Genomic DNA, 22,727 nt, shown 5'->3' with positions numbered 1-22,727 from the left:
AGAGTTCAACGCGGTGCTAACAACCCCAACAACCCAGAAGGCATCATCCATCCTTCACAGCATCAGGTGCGACGCATTTATTTATTCACACTTTTATACCATTTACTAAATAATACGACCGGTTACCGTTTCGTGTTCGGGCGTTAATTCGGTTCTAAAAAAACAAAGTGGTTTAGCTTTAGTAAAAGACGGTGGCGTTTATATACTACATATCTAGGTTAGCATTAGCTTAGCCGATGATGCCAGAGTCGGCGTTGTGATGCAGTGAGTGTGCCGTCTTCACTACAAACACCTTTGACCGAGAAGCTTTAAAAACATTGGTTTTCAACCTTTTTTTCCCCCTCCATAGTAAGGTCCATTATTTATTCGATATTTTGAGCCATGGAGCACCATTTGATGAGATTTATTATCCTCACTCAGCCCCAAGACTTAGAATGTTTTTGTTTTTTTGCGTTGGATACGATTTTGTCCACAATTCCATGCTGTGGTACCATTAGAAGAGACCACCACAGGTAAACGGTGATCAAAATAAAAAATTCTTCTACTTTCTCTTAATTGTGTAGACGTAAATTAAGTAATGCAGACGCTTAAGAAAAAAAATAACCCTGGAGTGTAAACTGTAACTAAATTGGGTCTACAGTATAAGGGTTGAAGATCTACAGTATAAGGGTCCACTTGGTTACCAACTTAACATTAACTTAACAGAACCAACCTTCTCAAGGACCACTGGTTGAGAACCACTGCTTCGTACAAATACATTACATGATGTGTTTATTGAGGGGTGCTAGCCCCTCCTATATACAGGTTTAATGTTTGTGTTTAGGTCAATGTTTGTGACAAGAGTGCCCCTCACTTCACACAGGTGTGATTTATTTTATTTTACAAGTGACAACGTGGTTTTGGTTCCATTGATTGAGCTGCAGTGCTCACTGCACCTTTATTTTAGTTTATTTATATATATTCCATGATTTTAGACAGTAACACCCTTTTATCCGCCCAGTGTCAATTGTCTAATGTAATCCTGGGCGCTACACTCTCTCTGCCAACCTGGGGGGGGAGGGCAGCAGACTGACCTCATGCTTCCTTCAATGCATGAGGAGTCCAAGCCGCTTCTTTGTTCACCTGACACGGGGGAGCTTCCCCCATTGGACGTAGCACATGGAACTAAGGAACATGTTATTAATTTCCAACCAGTTCCTTTCCCCCTCCATCAGGCAGTATTAATGGAGACCAGGATTACTGCATGCTTTTTGTGAGGGTACCACTTCCCAGAGCCTTAGATGTAGACAGAGTTACGCAAACTGCGTTCACTTCATGGGGCTTCAGTCCAATGGCGGCTCTCCTACATAGACTTCTATTGAGAATGGGGACAACAATAATGCCATCACACGACTAGCGCTCTAGTCTCGATATCAAATGACACTGACCATCCTCTGTATCGTTTCTTTAACCTCATGCCATCTGGACAAAGATACAGAACCTTGCCATGGAAAAAGGTCCGTTTTAGTAGGAGTTTTGTCCCCTCAGCCATCGCGGCATTAAACAAACTGCCCCGCCGATAGGATGGTTCTGTACACAGCTTGTGGGGACCTCATGTTTTGTTTTTTGTACTGTCTTGGTGTTATGTGCTCTGTGTTGTTTTTGATATGGGTGTTGAACTGTTGAACAGATTGTGAAGACAAATATCCTTCGGGACGATAAAGATTATTATTATTAACCAACTGGGACCGGACCGGAAGTAGGCAGAAAGTCATTGGACGCAGGCAACAGCCTGCGTGAACGGCGCTCGAGCGCTGTGCTTCCGCCCCCTTAACATCGCAACTCTTCTATTAGATGGCTCTGCCACTACCTACCCTGGAGGACACGGGGAGGACATGAACATGTCCACTCACTGCTTCTCAACTGAATCTGAGCTGCTCTGCTGTGCTCTCATCATTCGATTGATTGATTGATTGAATACTTCATTAGTCAGAAATGTAATGTCGGCACGTGGTTCAGCAAGACATTAAGGATAACGCAAAATTAAGTCCTGGGGACTTGTTTCCATTGTGGTCCTATGTGTGCAGTTCATCGACGTAGCCTACGAGAAGAACACATGTCATCAATAATTACAAATGCTACAAAGGAGACTAGGGGATAATGTCAGCACTAAAGGATTCATCCTTTCTAGCCTCGCATCAAGGCTATCATAGAGTTCTGTTGACTACATTTCACATCTTATATATATATATATATGTGTGTGTAATTGTGTATGCGCAGCGCACATGTAGAAATTCTGTGGAAAACCTCCCCTGATAGTTTTTCAGGCTAGTTTTGAGATGATCCTGAAGCGGTTGGAGCCACACGTCCACGTGTGATGCAGGTCCCCATATAGTCTCTTCTATGGTCCTCCTCTCTGGAACAACCTTCCTGGTGGGAAGAGAGGGGAGTTGCACCACTCAGTTCACACGGGCGTGTTTTTTTTTATTTTACTAACCTCTCGCATGTTTTTCACTTTCCTTCCAGAGGTGACTTCATTTCTCTCAGCAGACTGCCCTTCCTTCCTTCCTACCTACCTTCCTTCCTCCCTCCTTCCCTCCCTACTGTCTCCGGACGACAGCAGCAGCAGCGCTGTTAGGAGGAGTTCATCTGAGGTCTTCAGTCATTTCCTCAGTCTGCCAGAATGCCAGCCGCACTCGCAGATTCCAGCCAGATAATCTGTGAGGTCTGGGCCAGCAATGTGGAGGAGGAGATGAGGAAGATCAGACACATCATACAGAGCTACAACTTCATCGCAATGGTAACCAACGGCTGTGTTTTTGTTTTTAGCTAACCCCTCGAACCCGAGCATCCATATGGGGGATAGGGCATAGGCCACAAATAGCAGATCGACACGCTCCCGACATGTCCTAATGCGTTGGAGATTTGGTGTAGATGGGGCACGTACCTTTGTAACCCAGCCTGTTTCTCGAAGACGAGTGTTTAACCCATTTAGGCCTGACGTTGACATTCATCCATCTGACAATATGTTGTTCCAGGAACTCCCAGAAGCAAAGATTTGAGTTAAAAAACGTTCGCTGTGAAAGAATATATATTCAAAGATTTGCACTGCCTTTTCACGATTTTTCAAAAAATAGCAGACCTAAAAGCTCGTAGCGTGGCACTCGGTGCCGCTCTATGAGCTTGTAGATCTGCTATTTTTCAAAAAGCTAAAGCATGACACACAAAATGCTTTATACACCAAAAGAGGGTTCCCGTCCAGAATGGGGTTTAGGATAGGAGAACCTAGAGAGCCTTGTTGTGTTGCCAAAATGCCAACAGATCTACGAACGTAGGATTGCTTTGTTGGATTGATCAGCTCTTTTCGGTAAAAGTGTGTAGTGGAAACGGGAGAGGGTTAGTCAACTGATCGATGATCGATCATCCCTTGTTGAGGTTCGGCACTCGGCAGCATTGCCCGTGTCTTGCAGCTGAGCCTGTATCCATACTAGAAACCTTTTTTTTTGCACAGTATAGAGAAATACATTAAAGCATACACAAATAAAAAAGGGAAAGTGCCAGGAAGAGTCCTCAACCTCTAAAAATAGACATAACAAGACATAAATAATTTCCAGAAGACGTAATTGCAGTGTGTGTGTGTGTATATATATATATATATATATATAAAATCTAAAACACGATTAAAGAATACTTGCTAATCTAAGACTATGATTAGAGACGAGAAGAGAATACAAACTATGATAATTAATTGATTTGGTCAATCAGAACAACCTTCAGTTTGTTCTTAACCCATTCTGACCTGGCACCCATTTTGGTGTTAGCATCATGTTATGCTTTAGCTATTGAAAAATAGCAGATCTACAAGCTCATAGCGCGCCACCGAGTGGCGCGCTACGAGCTTGTAGGTCTGCTATTTTTGAAAAATCGAAGAGCGACTGACATTGTTTAGAATCTGATCTCAGGTCAGAATGGGTTGATCAGACCAGTGTGTGTCCCGTGGAAACCTCGTATGAATCTGATCTCAGGTCAGAATGGGTTAAACAAGTTCAGAGAAGAACGTTGTGAACCAGTAGAGTATTTGTCCCAAAGTGTAGTAGCTCTGTATCTAATAGAAAACTGACCATGACTAGTATGATAAAGGGAGGGGGGGGGGGGGTGGAGATGAGTAGCCTGTGTTGTATATTTGTGGACTTGAGAATTTGTTTGAAAGTAATTACTAACAGGCCAGGGAATGGATTTGGGGGAATGTTTAACCCACTTTGGGCAGGAACCCCTTTTGGTGTTTTAAGCATTATGTTATACTTTAGCTTTTGAAAAATAACAGAACTTCATACTGTGTGGCATGAGCTTGTAGATCTGCTATTTTTCAATAATCGTGAAAATGTGAATAAATCTTTGAATATATATATTATTTCAGTTAACGTTTTTAACTTAAATCTTTGCTTCTGGAACAACATATTTTCAGATGGGGGTCGGCGGCGTATTACATATAATTGTTGGGGTCCTTGACATGAAATATTGAGAACAACTGATATAGAAACATGAGTTTTCTTTCATGATTTAGAAGACATTTTCAGTTTATTTCGTCAGGTCTAAATGGGTTAAGCTTGTAAATAAAAATGCAAAAAAGTATGAATCTGGAAAACGGTAAGTAAGTTTTGAAAGCATTTTGAAAAGTGGAGCAGAGTGATCGAGTCGTTTTGACAAAGTAGCAGTTCTAACAAATCTCTTCTGGAGTAGGTAAATGCCGTGGAGGTAAGAGACATAAGTGCTGGCCCAGACCATATTGCAATATGTTGACATATGGTTTGGTTAATCTGGAACGTCAGGCCCTTTTGCCAACCCGAGGCGGGGTTTTGCAAAAGGGCCTTTCTGTGTGGAGTTTGCGTGTTCTCCCCGTGTCCCCTAGGGTTAGGTACCCTCACAAAAACATGCAGTAATCCTGGTCTCTGTCTAAACTGCCTCCCCCTGGCCAGCCGGGGTGCCTGATGGAGGGGAAAGGAATAACGTGTTCCTTCCACGCGCTACGTCCAACCAGGGAAACTCCCCCCTGTCGGGTGTAAAGGAGCGACTTGGACACTCATGCTTGAAGGAAGCATGAGTTCAAGTCCCTTGCTCTCCCCAGGTTGGCGGAGGGTGTGTAGAGCCCAGGATCACAATTAGATAATTGACACAGGGGTGAAAAATGGGTTACCAAATCTTGGGATGAAAATTATAAAAATATTAATAATCTGGAACGTCAGACCACCCTTTTGAGAACCACTGCGAACCGGGAAAGCAGCTCATGCGTGTCATTTTAAATTTGAGCTATATTATATCGTCTTTCGGGTGGAAACCCCATATCGGCAAAACTGTACATTTTCAGGCTTCAAAATCAAAGGCATTAAAAGTAGCAGATCTACATGCTCAAAACGCGAAGTGACTCACTCAAGCTTGCATATTCGGCTACCTTTGATGCTTTTTGTAGCCTCGGAAACCCAGACGTTTTTATTTCCAGGGAGAAAAACACTTCAATTCGGCATAGAGTAGTGCAAACGTCTGATCAGTGATCACTCTCTAGTCTCTGCTGATTTCTGATCGTCTGCACCCTGTACACACACACACACGCACTCCTCTCTCTCTCTCTCTCTCTGTCGCTCTAATTAATTAGTCTGATGTCGCGCAGCTGCGTCTAGTTTCTCCCGGCGGATCCTGTCGGGAGCTGCCTATGCCATAGAAAGCATAGGTGGACCCCCTCCCCAGGCTATGCTTTTTGCGAATATGGAGATAAGATGTCTCTTCCACGACAACAGTGACGATATATATTAGCTAGAAAGTTATTTTCATAAATCTGATTTAGAAAACATTTGTAGTGAAAACGCTAGCATCTTTCCTTCCTTCCCCCCCCCCTGGCGGCAGGACACAGAGTTCCCCGGGGTTGTGGTGCGTCCCATCGGAGAGTTCCGCAGCACGGTGGACTACCAGTACCAGCTGCTGAGGTGCAACGTGGACCTGCTCAAGATCATCCAGCTCGGGCTGACCTTCATGAACCAGGAAGGCGATTATCCGCCCGGCATCACCACCTGGCAGTTCAACTTCAAGTTCAACCTCACGTACGTCCCTGTCTGTCTGTCTGTCTGTCTCTCTGCTGCAGTGTTGATTTCGTCGTCGACTAACCTTTTTCCACTGACGGAAACGAAATGAATACTAAGCTATGATGTCTAAAACGAAGACTAAATTTACTGACAATTTCGTGTAACAAATAAAAACTGTTAGGAAGGGAATAGTGGACAAGAGATCCACTATAAGTAATTTTACAATTGGTTGCATCCTGAAAATAGCCGATCTACAAGCTCACAGCTGTTTTCAGCAAGTGTAAAAAAAAAAAACAGTCATTACGACGGCATCAAGGCCCACCAAAATACATTTGAATCGACTTAATCAACTGTAGATTTAGACTAAAACTAGACTAACGCTAAAATGTGACTACAACTAAATAAACTATTCAAGGGACTGACTAGAACAAAAACTCAAAATGTGCTGCCAAAACCAACACTGCTCTACTGCTCTCTGTTGTCCTGAGTCTCTGTTATCTCCGTCTGTCTGTCTGTCTCTCTCTCTGGTCTACTCTCTCTACATCCTTTAAGTTTTGTCTAGTGCCGGTCATCCTCAATCTTTTCGGAAAACAGCGGGAGGTTTGGAATCAATATTCGGTCACTGCGTTTTTTTTTTTGTTGCTTCAAATGTTTTCAAAAACATACCGTTCTAGCTGTGAATGACATTGTGTGTTGGTTTACACGGCAACGGAGATTGATGTGAGCCAGGTGCTCCGGGTCTTTGATTAGTCTTAACGGTTATTGAGTGCGGCCATTATTCAAAAATATTAGAACGATGAATTCAGTGATATCACTATCAAGCATTCAGCCAAGTCCTGTAATAAATTGTATTCTCTACCTTCCAGATTGGTAAAAAAAAAAAACAAATTACACAAAAAGTTACCGGTACATGTGTAGTATAGCTTTTAAGTAGTTAACCCATTTAGACCTGAGGACAGATTCTACAAATGCCTTCTAAAATCCTGACAGTTTTCTGAAAACCCCATGTTTCTATGTCAGTCGTTCTCAAACATTTTCATGTCAAGGACCCCAGAGATTATACGTAATTGGCCGCCGACCAGAAAATATGTTGTTCCATGGTCTCCCCGGGAAGCAAAGAGTTAAAAACGGTGGCTCTGAAAGAGTGTAAATTCAAAGATTTGCACTACATTTTCACAACTTTTCAAAAATAGCAGACCTGCAAGCTCGTAGCGCGGCACTCGGTTGGGTTAAATGTAAGTCTGTGTCTGTCCGGGTAGCTCAGTTGGTACTCTGTAGAGCTCTCACCTTTTGGACCCGGGCTTTGGTCCCGGGCATCACCAACTCGGCGTATGATGAGTAGCATGGCTTGGGTGTCGGGATGTACTGGGAGCTGATGGTAGGCGCTCCACCTCAGCAATCCATGATTTCTCAGGGGTCTAGTCTAGCTAGCTGCGCTAGCGCATCGTTAACGGGGACAGACACCCATTGCCGTGAAGTTGCGTAGACCTATTTTCAAAAGATTTTTTTACGTTTTTAAATGGGACATTGTGCATAATGAGTACTTTTTACTTTTGGTACTTTAAGTACTTTTTTTTTATGCCAATACGTTTGTGCTTTTTTACGATTTTGTAACCCATTTTTCACCCCTGTGTCAATGATCTATTGTGATGCTGGGCTCTACACACCCTCCGCCAACCTGGGGAGAGCAACGGACTTGAACTCATGCATGCTTCATGCATGAGTGTCCCAAGTTGCTCCTCGTTTCCCTGGTTGGACGTATAGCGCGTGGCAGGAACACGTTATTCCGACCAGTTCCTTTCCCCTCCATCAGGCGCCCTTGGCTGGCCAGGGGGGGAGGCAGTTTTCGAGTACATTTTGAATAATACTTTTACTTTGCATAATTGCTATATCGCAGTTTTGATGGCTTTTGGGCTTAAGTAAGACACGAGTTACTCATTTCCGCCCCCTGCAGAGAGGACATGTACTCCCAGGACTCCATAGACCTGCTGCAGAACTCTGGCCTGCAGTTCAAGAAGCACGAGGAGGAAGGCATCGACACGCTCTACTTCGCCGAGCTCCTCATGACCTCCGGACTGGTCCTGTGTGAGAACGTCAAGTGGCTCTCCTTCCACAGGTACGTGTGTGTGTGTGTGTGGGGTTTGATGTTCTCCCCGGGACGTTGTTCGCAAAACACGTCGCAAAGCGACATGTTTTCAGCACAGATATTTAGAGTAGAGCCCTTGGGAATATCATCAAATAGGGTTTAAGACCCGGGAAAGCCTGTACTGTACGTTGTTATACCCCCTTTTTTTTTTATGGACGACTTTGCAGTAGACGGACAACGTTGAGCTATTTTTGTTTTTTAACACTAAATGGCACTCCCAACATATGACCCACCAATTCAATTCCCTGTGTGAAGGAATCCACGTGGGCGCAAAACCCTGGTTAGAGATTTTTCTCTTTTTTTCCCGTATTTCTCGCATTTCTCTTCCTGTATCGTTCCACTTCTGGCGCGACCACCATTCAATCTTCAATAGGCTCTTGACTACTTCAGGGGTTCTCAACCCCTCAGGGGGTCGCCAATTTATTTTGCAGGCCCAAAACGTTGAACTACTTAACCCATTCTGACCGGGCACCCATTTTGGTGTTAGCATCATGTTATGCTTTAGCTATTGAAAAATAGCAGATCTACAAGCTCATAGCGCGCCACCGAGTGGCGCGCTACGAGCTTGTAGGTCTGCTATTTTAGAAAAATCGAAGAGCGACTGACATTTTTAGAATCTGATCTCGGGTCAGAATGGGTTAATCAGACCAGTGTGTGTCCAGTGGAAACCTCGTATGAATCTGATCTCAGGTCAGAATGGGTTAACACCAACGATCCGTGGTGCGATACTAGTAGAGACCTGCAAGCCTCTCTGTCCCTGACCATTATATATACATTTTCCGATGTGAATTTCACCCAGACTGGACTTTCTTCAGCATGCTGCTGTCTGCTCCATAGTGACGTGACACACACACACAAGCACACTAAAATCTGGTAAAAACTATAAAGACTTTGAGACAACTGTTTTACATTCTATCTCGCGCGCACCGCCACACCATACTCTTGTCCTCTCTCTCCTAATTATTATACAGTGCAGCTTTGTACACGCACACAGACACACACACACACACACACACACACCCCGAGTAGGCTACCGTTCTAGGCTCCAAATCTGACAGAACTGACGTCTCGGGATCGACTGGAGCTCCGCAGTCCGCAATAAAAACAAATTTAAATACTGCGGGAGCATTATTACCACACTAAACAAAGTTGGATTTGTACAGTGCAGAAACTGCAATAAGTGTTCTTACTAGTATTGTGGGGTCTGGGGTTTATAATGCAGCGTGAGTCCGCGATAGCCGACCTACAAGCTCACAACACGTTGCGCTGATTGACTGTTGCGTGCAGCAATAAAGCGACCTCGGCGGCGCGCATGCTAGAAATAATAAATACAAATATTTCGACTTTACCAACGTCTCCCATGTTGTTTCTAGTGGTTATGACTTTGGCTACCTGGTGAAGTTGCTAACAGACACACCCGTCTCCCATGTTGTTTCTAGTGGTTATGACTTTGGCTACCTGGTGAAGTTGCTAACAGACACACCCGTCTCCCATGTTGTTTCTAGTGGTTATGACTTTGGCTACCTGGTGAAGTTGCTAACAGACACACCCGTCTCCCATGTTGTTTCTAGTGGTTATGACTTTGGCTACCTGGTGAAGTTGCTAACAGACACACCCGTCTCCCATGTTGTTTCTAGTGGTTATGACTTTGGCTACCTGGTGAAGTTGCTAACAGACACACCCGTCTCCCATGTTGTTTCTAGTGGTTATGACTTTGGCTACCTGGTGAAGTTGCTAACAGACACACCCGTCTCCCATGTTGTTTCTAGTGGTTATGCCTTTGGCTACCTGGTGAAGTTGCTAACAGACACACCCGTCTCCCATGTTGTTTCTAGTGGTTATGACTTTGGCTACCTGGTGAAGTTGCTAACAGACACACCCGTCTGACTTTGGCTACCTGGTGAAGTTGCTAACAGACACACCCGTCTCCCATGTTGTTTCTAGTGGTTATGACTTTGGCTACCTGGTGAAGTTGCTAACAGACACACCCGTCTCCCATGTTGTTTCTAGTGGTTATGACTTTGGCTACCTGGTGAAGTTGCTAACAGACACACCCGTCTCCCATGTTGTTTCTAGTGGTTATGACTTTGGCTACCTGGTGAAGTTGCTAACAGACACACCCGTCTCCCATGTTGTTTCTAGTGGTTATGCCTTTGGCTACCTGGTGAAGTTGCTAACAGACACACCCGTCTCCCATGTTGTTTCTAGTGGTTATGACTTTGGCTACCTGGTGAAGTTGCTAACAGACACACCCGTCTGACTTTGGCTACCTGGTGAAGTTGCTAACAGACACACCCGTCTCCCATGTTGTTTCTAGTGGTTATGACTTTGGCTACCTGGTGAAGTTGCTAACAGACACACCCGTCTCCCATGTTGTTTCTAGTGGTTATGACTTTGGCTACCTGGTGAAGTTGCTAACAGACACACCCGTCTCCCATGTTGTTTCTAGTGGTTATGACTTTGGCTACCTGGTGAAGTTGCTAACAGACACACCCGTCTCCCATGTTGTTTCTAGTGGTTATGCCTTTGGCTACCTGGTGAAGTTGCTAACAGACACACCCGTCTCCCATGTTGTTTCTAGTGGTTATGACTTTGGCTACCTGGTGAAGTTGCTAACGGACACCCGTCTCCCAGAAGAGGAACACGACTTCTTCCAGATTCTCAACCTGTTCTTCCCGGCGATCTATGACGTTAAATACCTCATGAAGAGCTGCAAGAACCTCAAGGTACACAATGATCAGTGTTTTTTGGTCGGCAAATAATTAGATTTTAGTTTCACTCATGGTCTCTTGAATGGTTTTCATTTAGTTTTAGTCACATTTTAGTCACCCATAATGTTTTAGTGTTGGTCTAGTTTTAGTCGACTAAATGTCATGATTTTAGTTGACTAAATCTACAGTTCATTTAGTCAACCGAAATGCGTTTTGGCGGGCCTTGATGCCGTCGTAATGACAGATTTGACACGGATCTGCTATTTTCAGCATGCAACCAAGTGTAATATGACTTATCCTGGATCTTTTGCCCACTAGTCCCCTCTCTCCTAACATAACGTTTTAGTCTAATTTTAATTTGTTGCCATTATTGTCAGTATATTTAGTTTTAGTCATCGCAGCTTAGTTTTCATTCAGTTTTCCGATTAGTTTCCGTCAGTCGAAAAAGGTAGTCGAGTCGACGAACATTTTTCGTCGAGGGAATCAACACTGACAATGATACACATTGCATGTACTGTGTGTGTGTGTGTGTGTGTGTGTAAAGCACGGTCGGTGCTAACATGGTCCAAACCATAGACACATATAAAGGCTAGGCTCAAAGCAGAGTCTCTGACGTAGTTCACCCGGCGGCCATCTTGCTGAGGAGCTACAGTGCAGTATGTTCAATGGCAGCTCAAACAAAAATAGTCATAACTCGCTCAAATCTTGACGGATTTACAAACGGGTTGGTTTAACACAAACATTATCAACGTGGCTATGAGGCTTGATTGATGCATGCTAGATGTAAACAAAGGGTAATTGTCAAACTGTCAATGCATTTCCAATGGAAGTCACATGGTTTGACATAACATTTTGTGTTGTGAGGCTTTCGGCTGTGTTTCGACTGCCCCCCTCATACAACAAAAATGTTGTGTCAAACCACGTGACTCCCATTGGAAATGCATTGCGAGCTTGCATCAGTAAATAAGTCTCGTGCATCATCAGCTACACATCAATCTGTTGTGAAGGTGCGAGTCGGGCCTTTTTATATACAAATGTCATTTAAAAGCATATAGGTATATGCGGACGTCTCTGACGTTTATAACAAACCAACCCGCTTGAACATTGGTTGAACATTGAGCAAGTTATGGTTATTTAAGAAGTACATATGCCACATACGTAGACACAATGTTATGCTGCCCCTCGGTAAGATGGCCGCCACGTAGCCACGTCGCTCTCATTGGCCAGCAGCGTGGGTGAGCCATCTAGCTTTCTTATATATATATATATATATATATCTATGGTTCAAACAACCTGGCCTCACATTAGCTGGCCTAAATCTCACAAGCTCACTCACTCATGTTGTTAGCAGACCAATCGACGTACAGTACAGTACAGTACAGTACAGTACAGTACAGTACAGTACTATGGGGAAGGTTTTAGATCAGCAATGCTAATTTTCAAAGTGAAAGGCACATGAACTTGGATTTGATTTTGGTAAAAGACATAAAAGTGTAAACTCAGGATGGCGTGTTAACCCATTCTGACCGGGAACCCATTTTGGTGTTAGCATTATGTTATGCTTTAGCTATTGAAAAATAGCAGATCTACAAGCTCATAGCGCGCCACCGAGTGGCGCGCTACGAGCTTGTAGGTCTGCTATTTTTGAAAAATCGAAGAACGACTGACATTTTTAGAATCTGATCTCGGGTCAGAATGGGTTAATCAGACCAGCGTGTGTCCAGTGGAAACCTCGTATGAATCTGATCTCAGGTCAGAATGGGTTAAAGCGCAATGAACCGCTTGTTTACCAGTGTGGTCCTGCAGCTACAGTCTCTCGAGAGTAAAGACATTCAAACTGTCGGGTGTCAAATGTGATCTGTTCTAAAAATAAAACTAAGACCCCCTTTAAACGAGAACGGTTGTTCATAGCAAACGGCAAACTAAACCATCTGGTGTCCCTTTAGACGAGAACAGCCTTTTCAGGAGGTGAAAACGCAAAGTGAAAACACACCTTCCAGAGTGGAAATCTTTGAAAACGCCGTATCCTCCCGTCTCCCATGTAATCGGGCAAAACGTTGAATCCGCAAAACTTATTTGGCGTTCCTAGAATGAGCAAATAACAGACGTACTGTGGCGACTAGCGATGGCGAGTATGATAGGAAGTGAACCCACAGCACGGTGGGGTCTTCTATTACAGGGGTAGGCATGAGAGTATTTCTGGTTTTAAATATACTATTTAAGGCGAGACACCCCAGGTGAATAGGGAAAAAAAGTTAAATAATAGCTATCACAATGAAACTTCTCCAGTTGATTACTTATATTAAAACTAAGATTTTTTGTATAACAAGTTTTCTGAAATTATATGTTTAAATATGCAAATTAGGCATTATATGCGCTAATTTGCATACATTTCGGGACGATAAATCTGAAGATCGGATAAAGCCAGGTTCAAAATTATCATTTCATTTTGTTGACACATTAGAGACAAAGAAAATTACACATGGGATTTTTGATATCTCTAATTATCACTCCACAAATCAGAAAATAGTGTCAACAGGCATAAAAAACCCAATTTTCGGCATTTTTTTGGTATAAAATGTGATGTAAATCAGGCTGTGAATGATATATCAACAAATCCATGTGTAAATGTCTGCAGAATATAGTTATGAATGAGACTGGAAAGTTTGGTGTATGTGAGTTCAACTGAAGTGGAGATTCTTTGTCCCAAGTATGAGGAAAACTCATTTTGAGAAAACGGCCTTTAAAGATTTGTATTGTAAAATTCCAAAACGTTTTATTTGAAGCCACTATTTTGAGACAAAATATCTCATCCAAACCTTGGCAACAACATATAATGGCATATATCATTGGAAAGGTCTGGACCTCGAGCTGACTGTGGTCTGATCCAAATATGGTCACTTCCTTTGTACCAACAACCAATCATGAAAATAGAGATGGTGGCTTTTCACCCAGAAAAACGAGCTGTCATTGGCTAAAATAAACTATCCAACTAAACATCAACATCTATATTTTTAACGTGTATTTTGCTTTAGTTTGAAAGAAAACATGTTTAGGAAGCAAAATAGCAAAAAAAAAAAAAAATGAAAAATCATGATTTCACCTGGGGTGTCTCACCTTAAAACAATGCAGTCAAAGTCCCTCACATTTGTGAGTAAATTACATCCTGCGTTCTACATCAATTAAAACTGAACTCTGTTATTGCCGAGTCTAATGATCATCATAACGACGTGAAAGAAAAATGTGTGGACAATCCAAATATGTTGGAATTTTTTTACGTGGTGTCATTAAAATGAATTAATGTTGATATGGCACACTGACAATATAGAAATTAAAAAACATGGCACTTAATTTAAAAAAAGGTCAGACCCCTGTTCTATTACATGAGTGACCGGTCTATCTGGCAGTCCGTCACTGCCACCTAGTGACCTGGCATGGCATGGCATTTGTTTAGTGCTTCATAATATAATAAGCCTGATGGTGGCCAAGAAGAAAGTACTCCATAGCCTTTTTGCGGAGACGAGCATCTCTGAATTTTAAACGGTCATTCCACAACACACTTGAAGAGGTTAATCGACGCTGCTATATATTTAGATTAATAATTATGATTCGAGGGTTCTCAAGTCAGACGTTTTCCCACCCGAACTGGGGTTCGGCAAGAGTTTGATTCAACGGAAGAGTTGCCATTTGTATAACTATTAAATTAAAAAAAGAACAGTTGCTTGCATCGTTGATGCTCACAACCAGAGTTGGTGTTTATCCCATTTTGGGGCGGGAACCCGTTTTGGTGTTAGCATTACGTTTATATAATAGCTGTAGCTATTGGAAAATAGCAGATCTACAAGCTCATATCGTGAAACCAGTGCGCTAGCTTTGCATTCCCCCAGATTTATGCATTTATAAAATATGACATGTTGTGGTCAAGCCTAATATGTATGATGCTCAACTCAACACACTACAATAATGACTCCACAACCTTTCAGTTGTCTTACTAATAAAATATTATAAAACAAAACGGAGGTCTACTAAGTGGGATGCTATTTTATGAAAGATCTCTCTGGTGACTGCAATCTCACAGTTTGTGTGCGTGTGTGTTTTCACAGGGTGGTCTTCAGGAGGTGGCTGACCAGCTGGAGTTGAAGAGAATCGGCAGACAGCACCAGGCTGGATCAGACTCCCTGTTGACTGGAATGGCTTTCTTCAGAATGAAAGAGGTACTCGCTACTTCAGTTAACATCGCGAAAGCATCCAGCATCTCAACATACGTTTTTCCAGAAAACTCTTAGGATTTAAAACGGTGGTTCTTGGGGAAAAAAAATATACCGTACTACAACGTAGTATAACACTTTGTACTGTACAAGCTGTACTTTTTTTGAACATTTTTGAAAAATCTTGAGCGATGTGAAGTGAAATGCGAACGTGCGGAGACTCCTGAGTCGCTGGCCTCCACACGGCTCCCATCTAGGGATGAAGCTCTTTCATTTGTATTGCATTAGATTAACATTCTGTCTCTTTTCTCTTCATCTAGGGATGAAGCTCTTTCATTTGTATTGCATTAGATTAACATTCTGTCTCTTTTCTCTTCATCTAGGGATGAAGCTCTTTCATTTGTATTGCATTAGATTAACATTCTGTTTCTTTTCTCTTCATCTAGGCATGAAGCTCTTTCATTTGTATTGCATTAGATTAACATTCTGTCTCTTTTCTCTTCATCTAGGCATGAAGCTTTCATTTGTATTACATTAGATTAACATTCTGTTTCTTTTCTCTTCATCTAGGCATGAAGCTCTTTCATTTGTATTGCATTAGATTAACATTCTGTCTCTTTTCTCCCGCACAGCTATTCTTCGAGGACAACATCGACGACGCAAAGTATTGTGGGAGGTTGTACGGTCTGGGCTCTGGGTCCAGCCAATCACAGAACGGCCTCGCCAGCACCACCAACCAGGAAGAGGCGAACAACAAACACTGACCACACACACACACACACACACACACACACACCTTCAAGTGGTAAAAACGCTTGTTTTAACTTTTAAACTCGACCAGCAGATGAAATATTCCTTCCCTTGAATATTCCGTGCCCTCTTCCTCCCCTCTGTCCTCCGTTCATCTCGCCATCCCGCCACTCAATTCCAAAACAAGAGAGAGAGAGAGAGAAAACAAGCATGGAGATGAATTTCCTGGTTCATGAGCTCTGAACGTCATTCCCTGGATGCTGATTGGTTTAGGCAGACATTAGCAGCCGGAAAAGAAGAAAAAAAGGCCTCGATTTATATACTTTGTCACGCGACTGCGCTGCGGGCCAGAAATGGACGATCTCACAGATGCGCCGCGTCTGCGCTGTGAGCTTGGAACTCGTCCATTTTCGTGCCGCGGCACCGCCGTACCATGAAGCATACATTGGGCATAACTCAGTGTTTTTTTTTATATATATATATATATATATATATAATTATGAGAAGCATTTCACTTCTAAGAACGAGTCCACATTCACAGTGCCGGTACCAGTTCTACACGTCTCGCATGCATCCCTCTTGACGGAAATCCCTTCTTTTTAAAAGAAATTTCACAGACCCATTTTCTGTCTTTCAAAAACCTTGGGCTCCCTCCTTCTCTGTTGTTAAAAAAGAAAAAAGGGTTGTATTTTAAACATGTAAATTAAAAAAAACGTGTACAATTTCATTAACGACAAAAGATGTTTTTAGCTTTTTTTCCCCCCCCTGCGTCCCTCCCCGTCCCCCCCCCGTCCCCCGTCGCCCCCATAAATCCTCTCTGAAGATGAATTTTTAGAAATTGGGTTCAGGGTCGTCTGTCATGCGTCTTGTCTGTCCGTCTGTCCATCCGTCTGTATGAGCGTGTCCAGTGGTGGAACCTCTAAGGGTGGAACCCAACACATGGCTGCTGTTTCTCCTGTCTCCATGTTGCTTTGCGCTGCGCTCGTGGGCCGTTGTCGAAGCAGATGTTTTTTGTGGTTGATGTTGTTTTTTTACATCAGACATTGTTAAGCAGTTGTATATTAAATTGTTTTCTATTTTTAATGTAAAAAAAAAAAAAGAAACAAGTGTTTGTGTGTGATGGGTCTTTCTTCAGTCGGGTGGCACGGTGGACAAGGATAGTAGAACGTTGTTCTACCATAGAAGATAACGGAAATGGAACCCGTTTTTGTTTATTATCAGAGTTCAACCTAGCGGTATTCAGGCCACCCATTTAGGCGGTGGTGCTCAATATTTCATGTCAAGGACCCAAAAAAATCATATTTAATACATTGGCTGCCGATCCTCATCTGAAAATATGAGGTTCCAGGCAGGGACCAGCAGAAGCAAAGGTTTTGAGTTAAAACGTTCGCTGTGAAAGAATATATATATTCAAAGACTTGCGCCACCTTTTCACAAATAGCAGACCTACAAGCTCGTAGCGCGCCACTCGGTGGCGTGCTACGAGCTTGTAAGATCTGCTATCCTCAAGATTGTCACATGTTTCAGCAAGTCACATTTTCACCGTAATTCGCCATGCTGGAGTGACCCAGTCTGACTGGGCGGGTGGCAAGAGTTTTCCGGTATTGGAATTTGGCTTTAGGGTTGAGTTTTGGGTAGGATGTCGGACTCATGACTGTAGGACAGTTAGTACGTCCGACCAAACACGTGCGCCCAATATAACCGTTTAGTTGCACCGTTAACTTGGTGTGTGTTCTTTTTCGCTTGGCCAAAAATAGCCATTCTGGAAGCTCACAACATGTGTCGTTGTGAGCTTATAGTTCCCCCCCCCCGCCCTGGGGTTCAAGTGGTTAAACATTAAGCGTAATGCTCTTTTCAATCTGTCCTCATGGAAGCCTTAACTTGTGACCAGAGCCATAGAGTATAGACTGAGTTATAAACGTTCACTTCATGGGGCCAGTCCAATGGCGGCTCTCCTACATTTAGAATGTCTATTTAGAATGGTGACAACAAATTGGGACAAGTCCTGGACCGGAAGTAGGCAGAAATGCATTGGACCCAGGCAACAGCCCAGCTGTAATGATCTCCCATCCCTTTATTTTAGATTGTATTGTAGTAATCGTACAACATAAACATTACAGAGACGTTAGTAGTTACTGTACAATACTTTAAAACAGCTGGCATGTTGCACACGTGCCTAAAATCATGCTTGTCCCTCTCCAGACTGCATGAACAGCCCTTGAGCGCTCGGTTTCTGCCCCCTCAATATCGTAACTCTTCTATTAGATGGCTCTGTTTGTGACATACTGTAGCTTAAGTGGAAAGATACACAAAATTATTATATTACAGGCTTTATTTTCGACACTACTGGTCCGACACGACAGTCATTAGACCGACAACCTACCTCAAACCATAACCACGAGCCCTGGGAGCAGCGCATGTTCGAGCGGTGGCGAGCCCTAGTCCGACCGTTGTTCCCACATGTCGGACTAATGCTCCGTCGGAATTGCCATTTGATCCAAATCATTGTATACGTGCCCCAATATGACATGTAAGGTGCTATAAAGCAGTGGTTCCCAAACTTTTTCACGTCAAGGACTCCCAAATTGTTTTTTTTTTTTTTTTTTTTTTACCCGCGGACCCCCATTTGAAGAGATATGCCAGGGACCCCCATGAGAGGATTTTTACGGCTCTAGCAGTGATTCTCAACCTGTATTTATTTCAGAGAGCGCCAGTTTGTGCATGCATTAGTCTACGGACCCCCATTGAATCGCATTTCTATCTCTGGGAACCCTATTTATATTGTAAAATCAATGTAATTTAATTTAAGTGTACAAATGGATTATATATACACACACGCACACGTATAGATCAGCAGATGTACATGTGGTAGACACTTGTACACTCGGAGTTACAGACCCATAAGGGTCCATTTGGTTCCAAACTATTATTTAGCACCCCTGGGGGGTAATTCAGGGGGTGTCCTGAGCCAAAAAGTGACTTGAGAAGTTGAGAACCATGACTGCATGTTGAATGTTGAGGCTCAGAACAGCCCACTGCTTTGAAAAAAAAGTGAACCCTCATATTGTCTCTATACTACGTACAGGAGAGCCCGAAAGTCTGCATTGGTTTATTGTCACGGGTTCACAGGTGCAAATCAGTGGATGAAATTTGATATATATATATCTTTTTCTCCTTATCACACTTGTGTGAAGTGAGGCATGCCCAGTGTACAGTAGTGGCCACATAACGTCCTATGTTGTAATTTAATACCCTAAAACAAAACATTAAAGTCCATAGACTTATAGACTTTGCTGGAAAACGATTTACGTCGAAGTGCTCTATAGACATTAAAAATCCCATAGACTTGGCTGCCATATGACATAATGCATAACCATCCATTGTAGGGTCTAAGCCGGTGTGTGTGTGTGTGTGTGTTGGATCAGCAGCAGATGTACATGTATGTGCAGTACATGAGGGTAGACAACGCATCTGTCGGTCTGTAGTATAGTGTATAGTGGGGGTCCTTCCCCGCTTTGCGTCTCACTCAGCTAAGGGGTTGCTTAGCCCCAAAAGAACATTGAAGAACCCTAGTCTAGAGGGTTTAAAAGACAAGTGGCTACAACATTTCTTTAAAAGAAAAGGTCCACGGATTTAGAGAGCCACAGTTTCTCCAGATGCTAGGACCGTAATAGCTGAAGGCTGGTGTGGGGATATGTTTCATCCCTGTTTAGGAAATATAGACGGATAAGTTAGATTTGCCCCTCATATACGGCTTTAATGTTTGTCTTTCAACGATGCTTGTTTAAGAAAGCGCCATAGACGATAAAGAGAAATGTAATATTTGTTTTGAGGACTAAAACAAACATTAGCACCCGTTGCTTAAACAAGGGCTATGTTGTAATTGATGTAAGATGATAAGAGCGCCCCTCACTTCACACGCGTGTGATTTTTACGTTTGATTGAATACCGCTACCCCCTCCTATGCGCAGCTTTGTGTGTAGGTGTGTTTGTAGCACGGGATGTGATGATTTGATTGGCTGATGTAAGAGCGCCCCTCTTTCTCTTTTTGAGTGGTGCAACCACTCCAAGGAACAGCAATGTCTGTGTGTCTGTGTTCACCTATGTGTACGTTAATGAGCACCACTATATGACTATTAGTACCAGTAGGGGCGCTGTTTGCCAGAAACAGAGAGAGATAGTGCTGCACTGTTGCCTGCTAATATATGAGAGAGAGAGAGAGAGAGAGGAGGGGGGAGGGGAGTTGCACCACTCGGTTCACTCGGTGTGATTTTCTTTAACATTTAACTAATAGCTTGAATTTATAGCTTGCTCAGCAGATAAATTGAATCAGAATTCCTGCCAGATCCTGTGTCTATAGGTGAGACATGACCTTGGCTCTGACACAACTAAATGTGTCCCTCTCAGACATTGCCGTTTTTTTTTTTTTAACTGGTGCAATTCAATTATATAGCGCCTTTATCCAAGGCGTTTTACATTTTGCATTACATCGGATGCCCATTCACACACGCATTCAGACACCGATGACGGGGGGGAAACCATGCAAGGCACCAGCCTGCTCATTAATGGGAGCAGTTCAGCGTCTCGCTCAAAAGGTCAAGGACACTTAAGACCTTCCGCTTCCAAGGCGGCCACTGAGCCCTGAGTGTCCGGAATCTTAAACGTGCCTGAAATGATATTAAAGTGAATTTTTATTTATTTAACCCATTCTGAATGGGAACCCATTTTGGTGTCGGCATCATGTTATGCTTTAGCTATTGAAAAATAGCAGATCTACAAGCTCATAGCGCGCCACCGAGTGGCGCGCTACGAGCTTGTAGGTCTGCTATTTTTGAAAAATCGATGAACGACTGACATTTTTTTAATCTGATCTCAGGTCAGAATGGGTTAATCAGACCAGTGTGTGTCCAGTGGAAACCTCGTATGAATCTGATCTCAGGTCAGAATGGGCGTTGTAAGCGTCCTTGATGAGCTGCAGGCGTTTCGAGAGGAGCGCACACCTCTCCGCAACGTCTTCATTTGTCCTCCTGCTTCGTCTCAGCTCTTCCTTTGTTCGCTCCAGTTCGTCCTGGAGCATTATTGTTTCTTCGTGGTAGCTTTCATCAGGCACCTCCCGGTGCTCAGCGTTCATCTCCCCTTCCTTCGTGTTCCACTCCTTCCTTTGATTCTCCCAGATTCTGTCGGCCATAGCCATTTGGAGGCTCCTAATCTCGGCCTCCTTCTCGGACACGGTCTCTCGAAGGGCTGCCATGTCTTCCTCCTTCTCAGAAAGAGTCTCCATGAGAAGCGTGTTCTCCTCTGCATTCTCGTACAGTCTGTCTTTTAGGTGGTTGATCTCTTCACTGAGAACGCTGCTTGCTTCCTTCTTCTCAGCCAGACTCAGGGCTTTGAGGGTGACAATTTCTTCCTCCTTCTCAGACAGAGCCTCTTTGAGGTCGGTGTTCTCTTCATCGAGGGTCTTGTTTACTTCTTCCTGCTCAGACAGACTCCTTTTGAGGCCCGCTGCCTCTTCTAACTTCCCAGCCAAACTCATGCGGACCCTTTTGATGGCTGCCTTGTCTTTCTCCAAGAGTTTAATCTTTTCCTCTGCTGTGCATAAGTCTTCAATCAATGTCCGCTTCTGTTTAGCCAGGAGTGTTTTGAAACGCCTCTGCATTTCAGACTTCTCTTTCATTTGTCTTTCCTTCTCATGCCACCGTTGCCACGGCAGTTGTGTTTTCTCTATCTCCTCACACCAGAACTGCCTATGGATCTTCTCATCCGCACCCTCTTTTTCCGTTTGTGTTTTCCCCGGCTTTGCATGCATCTCTTGAGTGTGTTCCATCGTTTCTTGGTATGTTTTAAAATAACAGAATTACAGAACTTCTGTAATAACACTATGAAATACAATTTACAAATATTCTGTATCAAAAGGCCTTTTATCTCAGCTGGTACTGTACTGTAGTATGTTCAACAGCAGAAAACATTAATCTGCCTCATCCTGTAAACATACTTCAACCTGCTGGTTGGGCTCATTGTATAGGCCCATTTCCTTGGGTGTGACGTAATGCAAACCCTTGCCCGAATATGGGCTTCCGGGCAGACGTCCCTGCCTTGATGCGAGCAAATTCACTTTTGATTGGCGGCAGAAGATTTGAGCCGGAATCACACATGACAGTACACATGCAGCATTCAGTGGATGGTGGCCTTCCTTGGCACGCGGTTAATATAACAGTTTCTGTCTATACTCACTCCACGTCTCGAGTCATTGGTAGTGATAATAAACTAAATTAAACAATAATAATAGGCTAATATGGCCCCCTTTGAAGAAAGTTTGAACACCCTGCCCTATGGGGATTATTACACAAATACAAAAATACACAAACCCTGGGAACAGTGGCCTGCACATTTCCCCTGTTTTCTAACCAAGTGATTTGATGATTTTTCTTTTGCATAGGTGTGTATATTTGTTTGTTTGATTGAAGTATTTAATAACAGTTTGCAGAATTACAGTACATTTCAAGCACAACTTCGATACAAAGACCGTCAACTGTGAGTGGACGACCCAATAAAGCATTGCACTTGTTTACAAGAGGGTCCACCTTGTTCAATTCATCATAACATTTAGAGACTTACAAATATACACTTCTACGGTATAGCCAAAAACAGGAAATCATCATAGAAGGGGTAATAAGGGAAAAAAAGCAGTGAGGGGAGAAAGGGGTGATGGGATGTCTTGATGACCCTGATGTAAACAAGTATTTTTCTGGTTTTATCCTCTTAGCGTTTTCGACCTGTGCCTTTTTTTTAAACTGTACCCCACTGTTAATAACATTTCCAATCAATCAATCTTAGGCTAGGCCGAGTGCTTCTATCTGCT

At 43.2% G+C, this 22,727-nt stretch overlaps 1 protein-coding gene across 1 annotated transcript; it reads left to right on the top strand.

Annotated features, from left to right (window-relative positions):
* cnot8 (CCR4-NOT transcription complex, subunit 8) lies at positions 1–16,664 on the top strand. Its single transcript, XM_080779774.1, has 7 exons — positions 1–66; positions 2,506–2,779; positions 5,878–6,071; positions 8,008–8,169; positions 10,781–10,925; positions 15,014–15,124; positions 15,751–16,664. Exons 2-7 carry the CDS (start codon positions 2,663–2,665, stop codon positions 15,880–15,882), a joined length of 861 nt encoding a protein of 286 aa, XP_080635900.1. The 5' UTR covers positions 1–66; positions 2,506–2,662; the 3' UTR covers positions 15,883–16,664.
* The last annotated feature ends 6,063 nt before the right edge of the window (positions 16,665–22,727 follow it).

Source organism: Protomyctophum bolini (assembly GCF_963924005.1).
Source record: "Protomyctophum bolini genome assembly, chromosome: 13".
In the NCBI taxonomy this organism is placed as follows: Eukaryota; Metazoa; Chordata; class Actinopteri; order Myctophiformes; family Myctophidae; genus Protomyctophum; species Protomyctophum bolini.
Note: the sequence above shows the minus strand (reverse complement) of the source record. Positions and strands in the feature narration are given on the sequence as shown.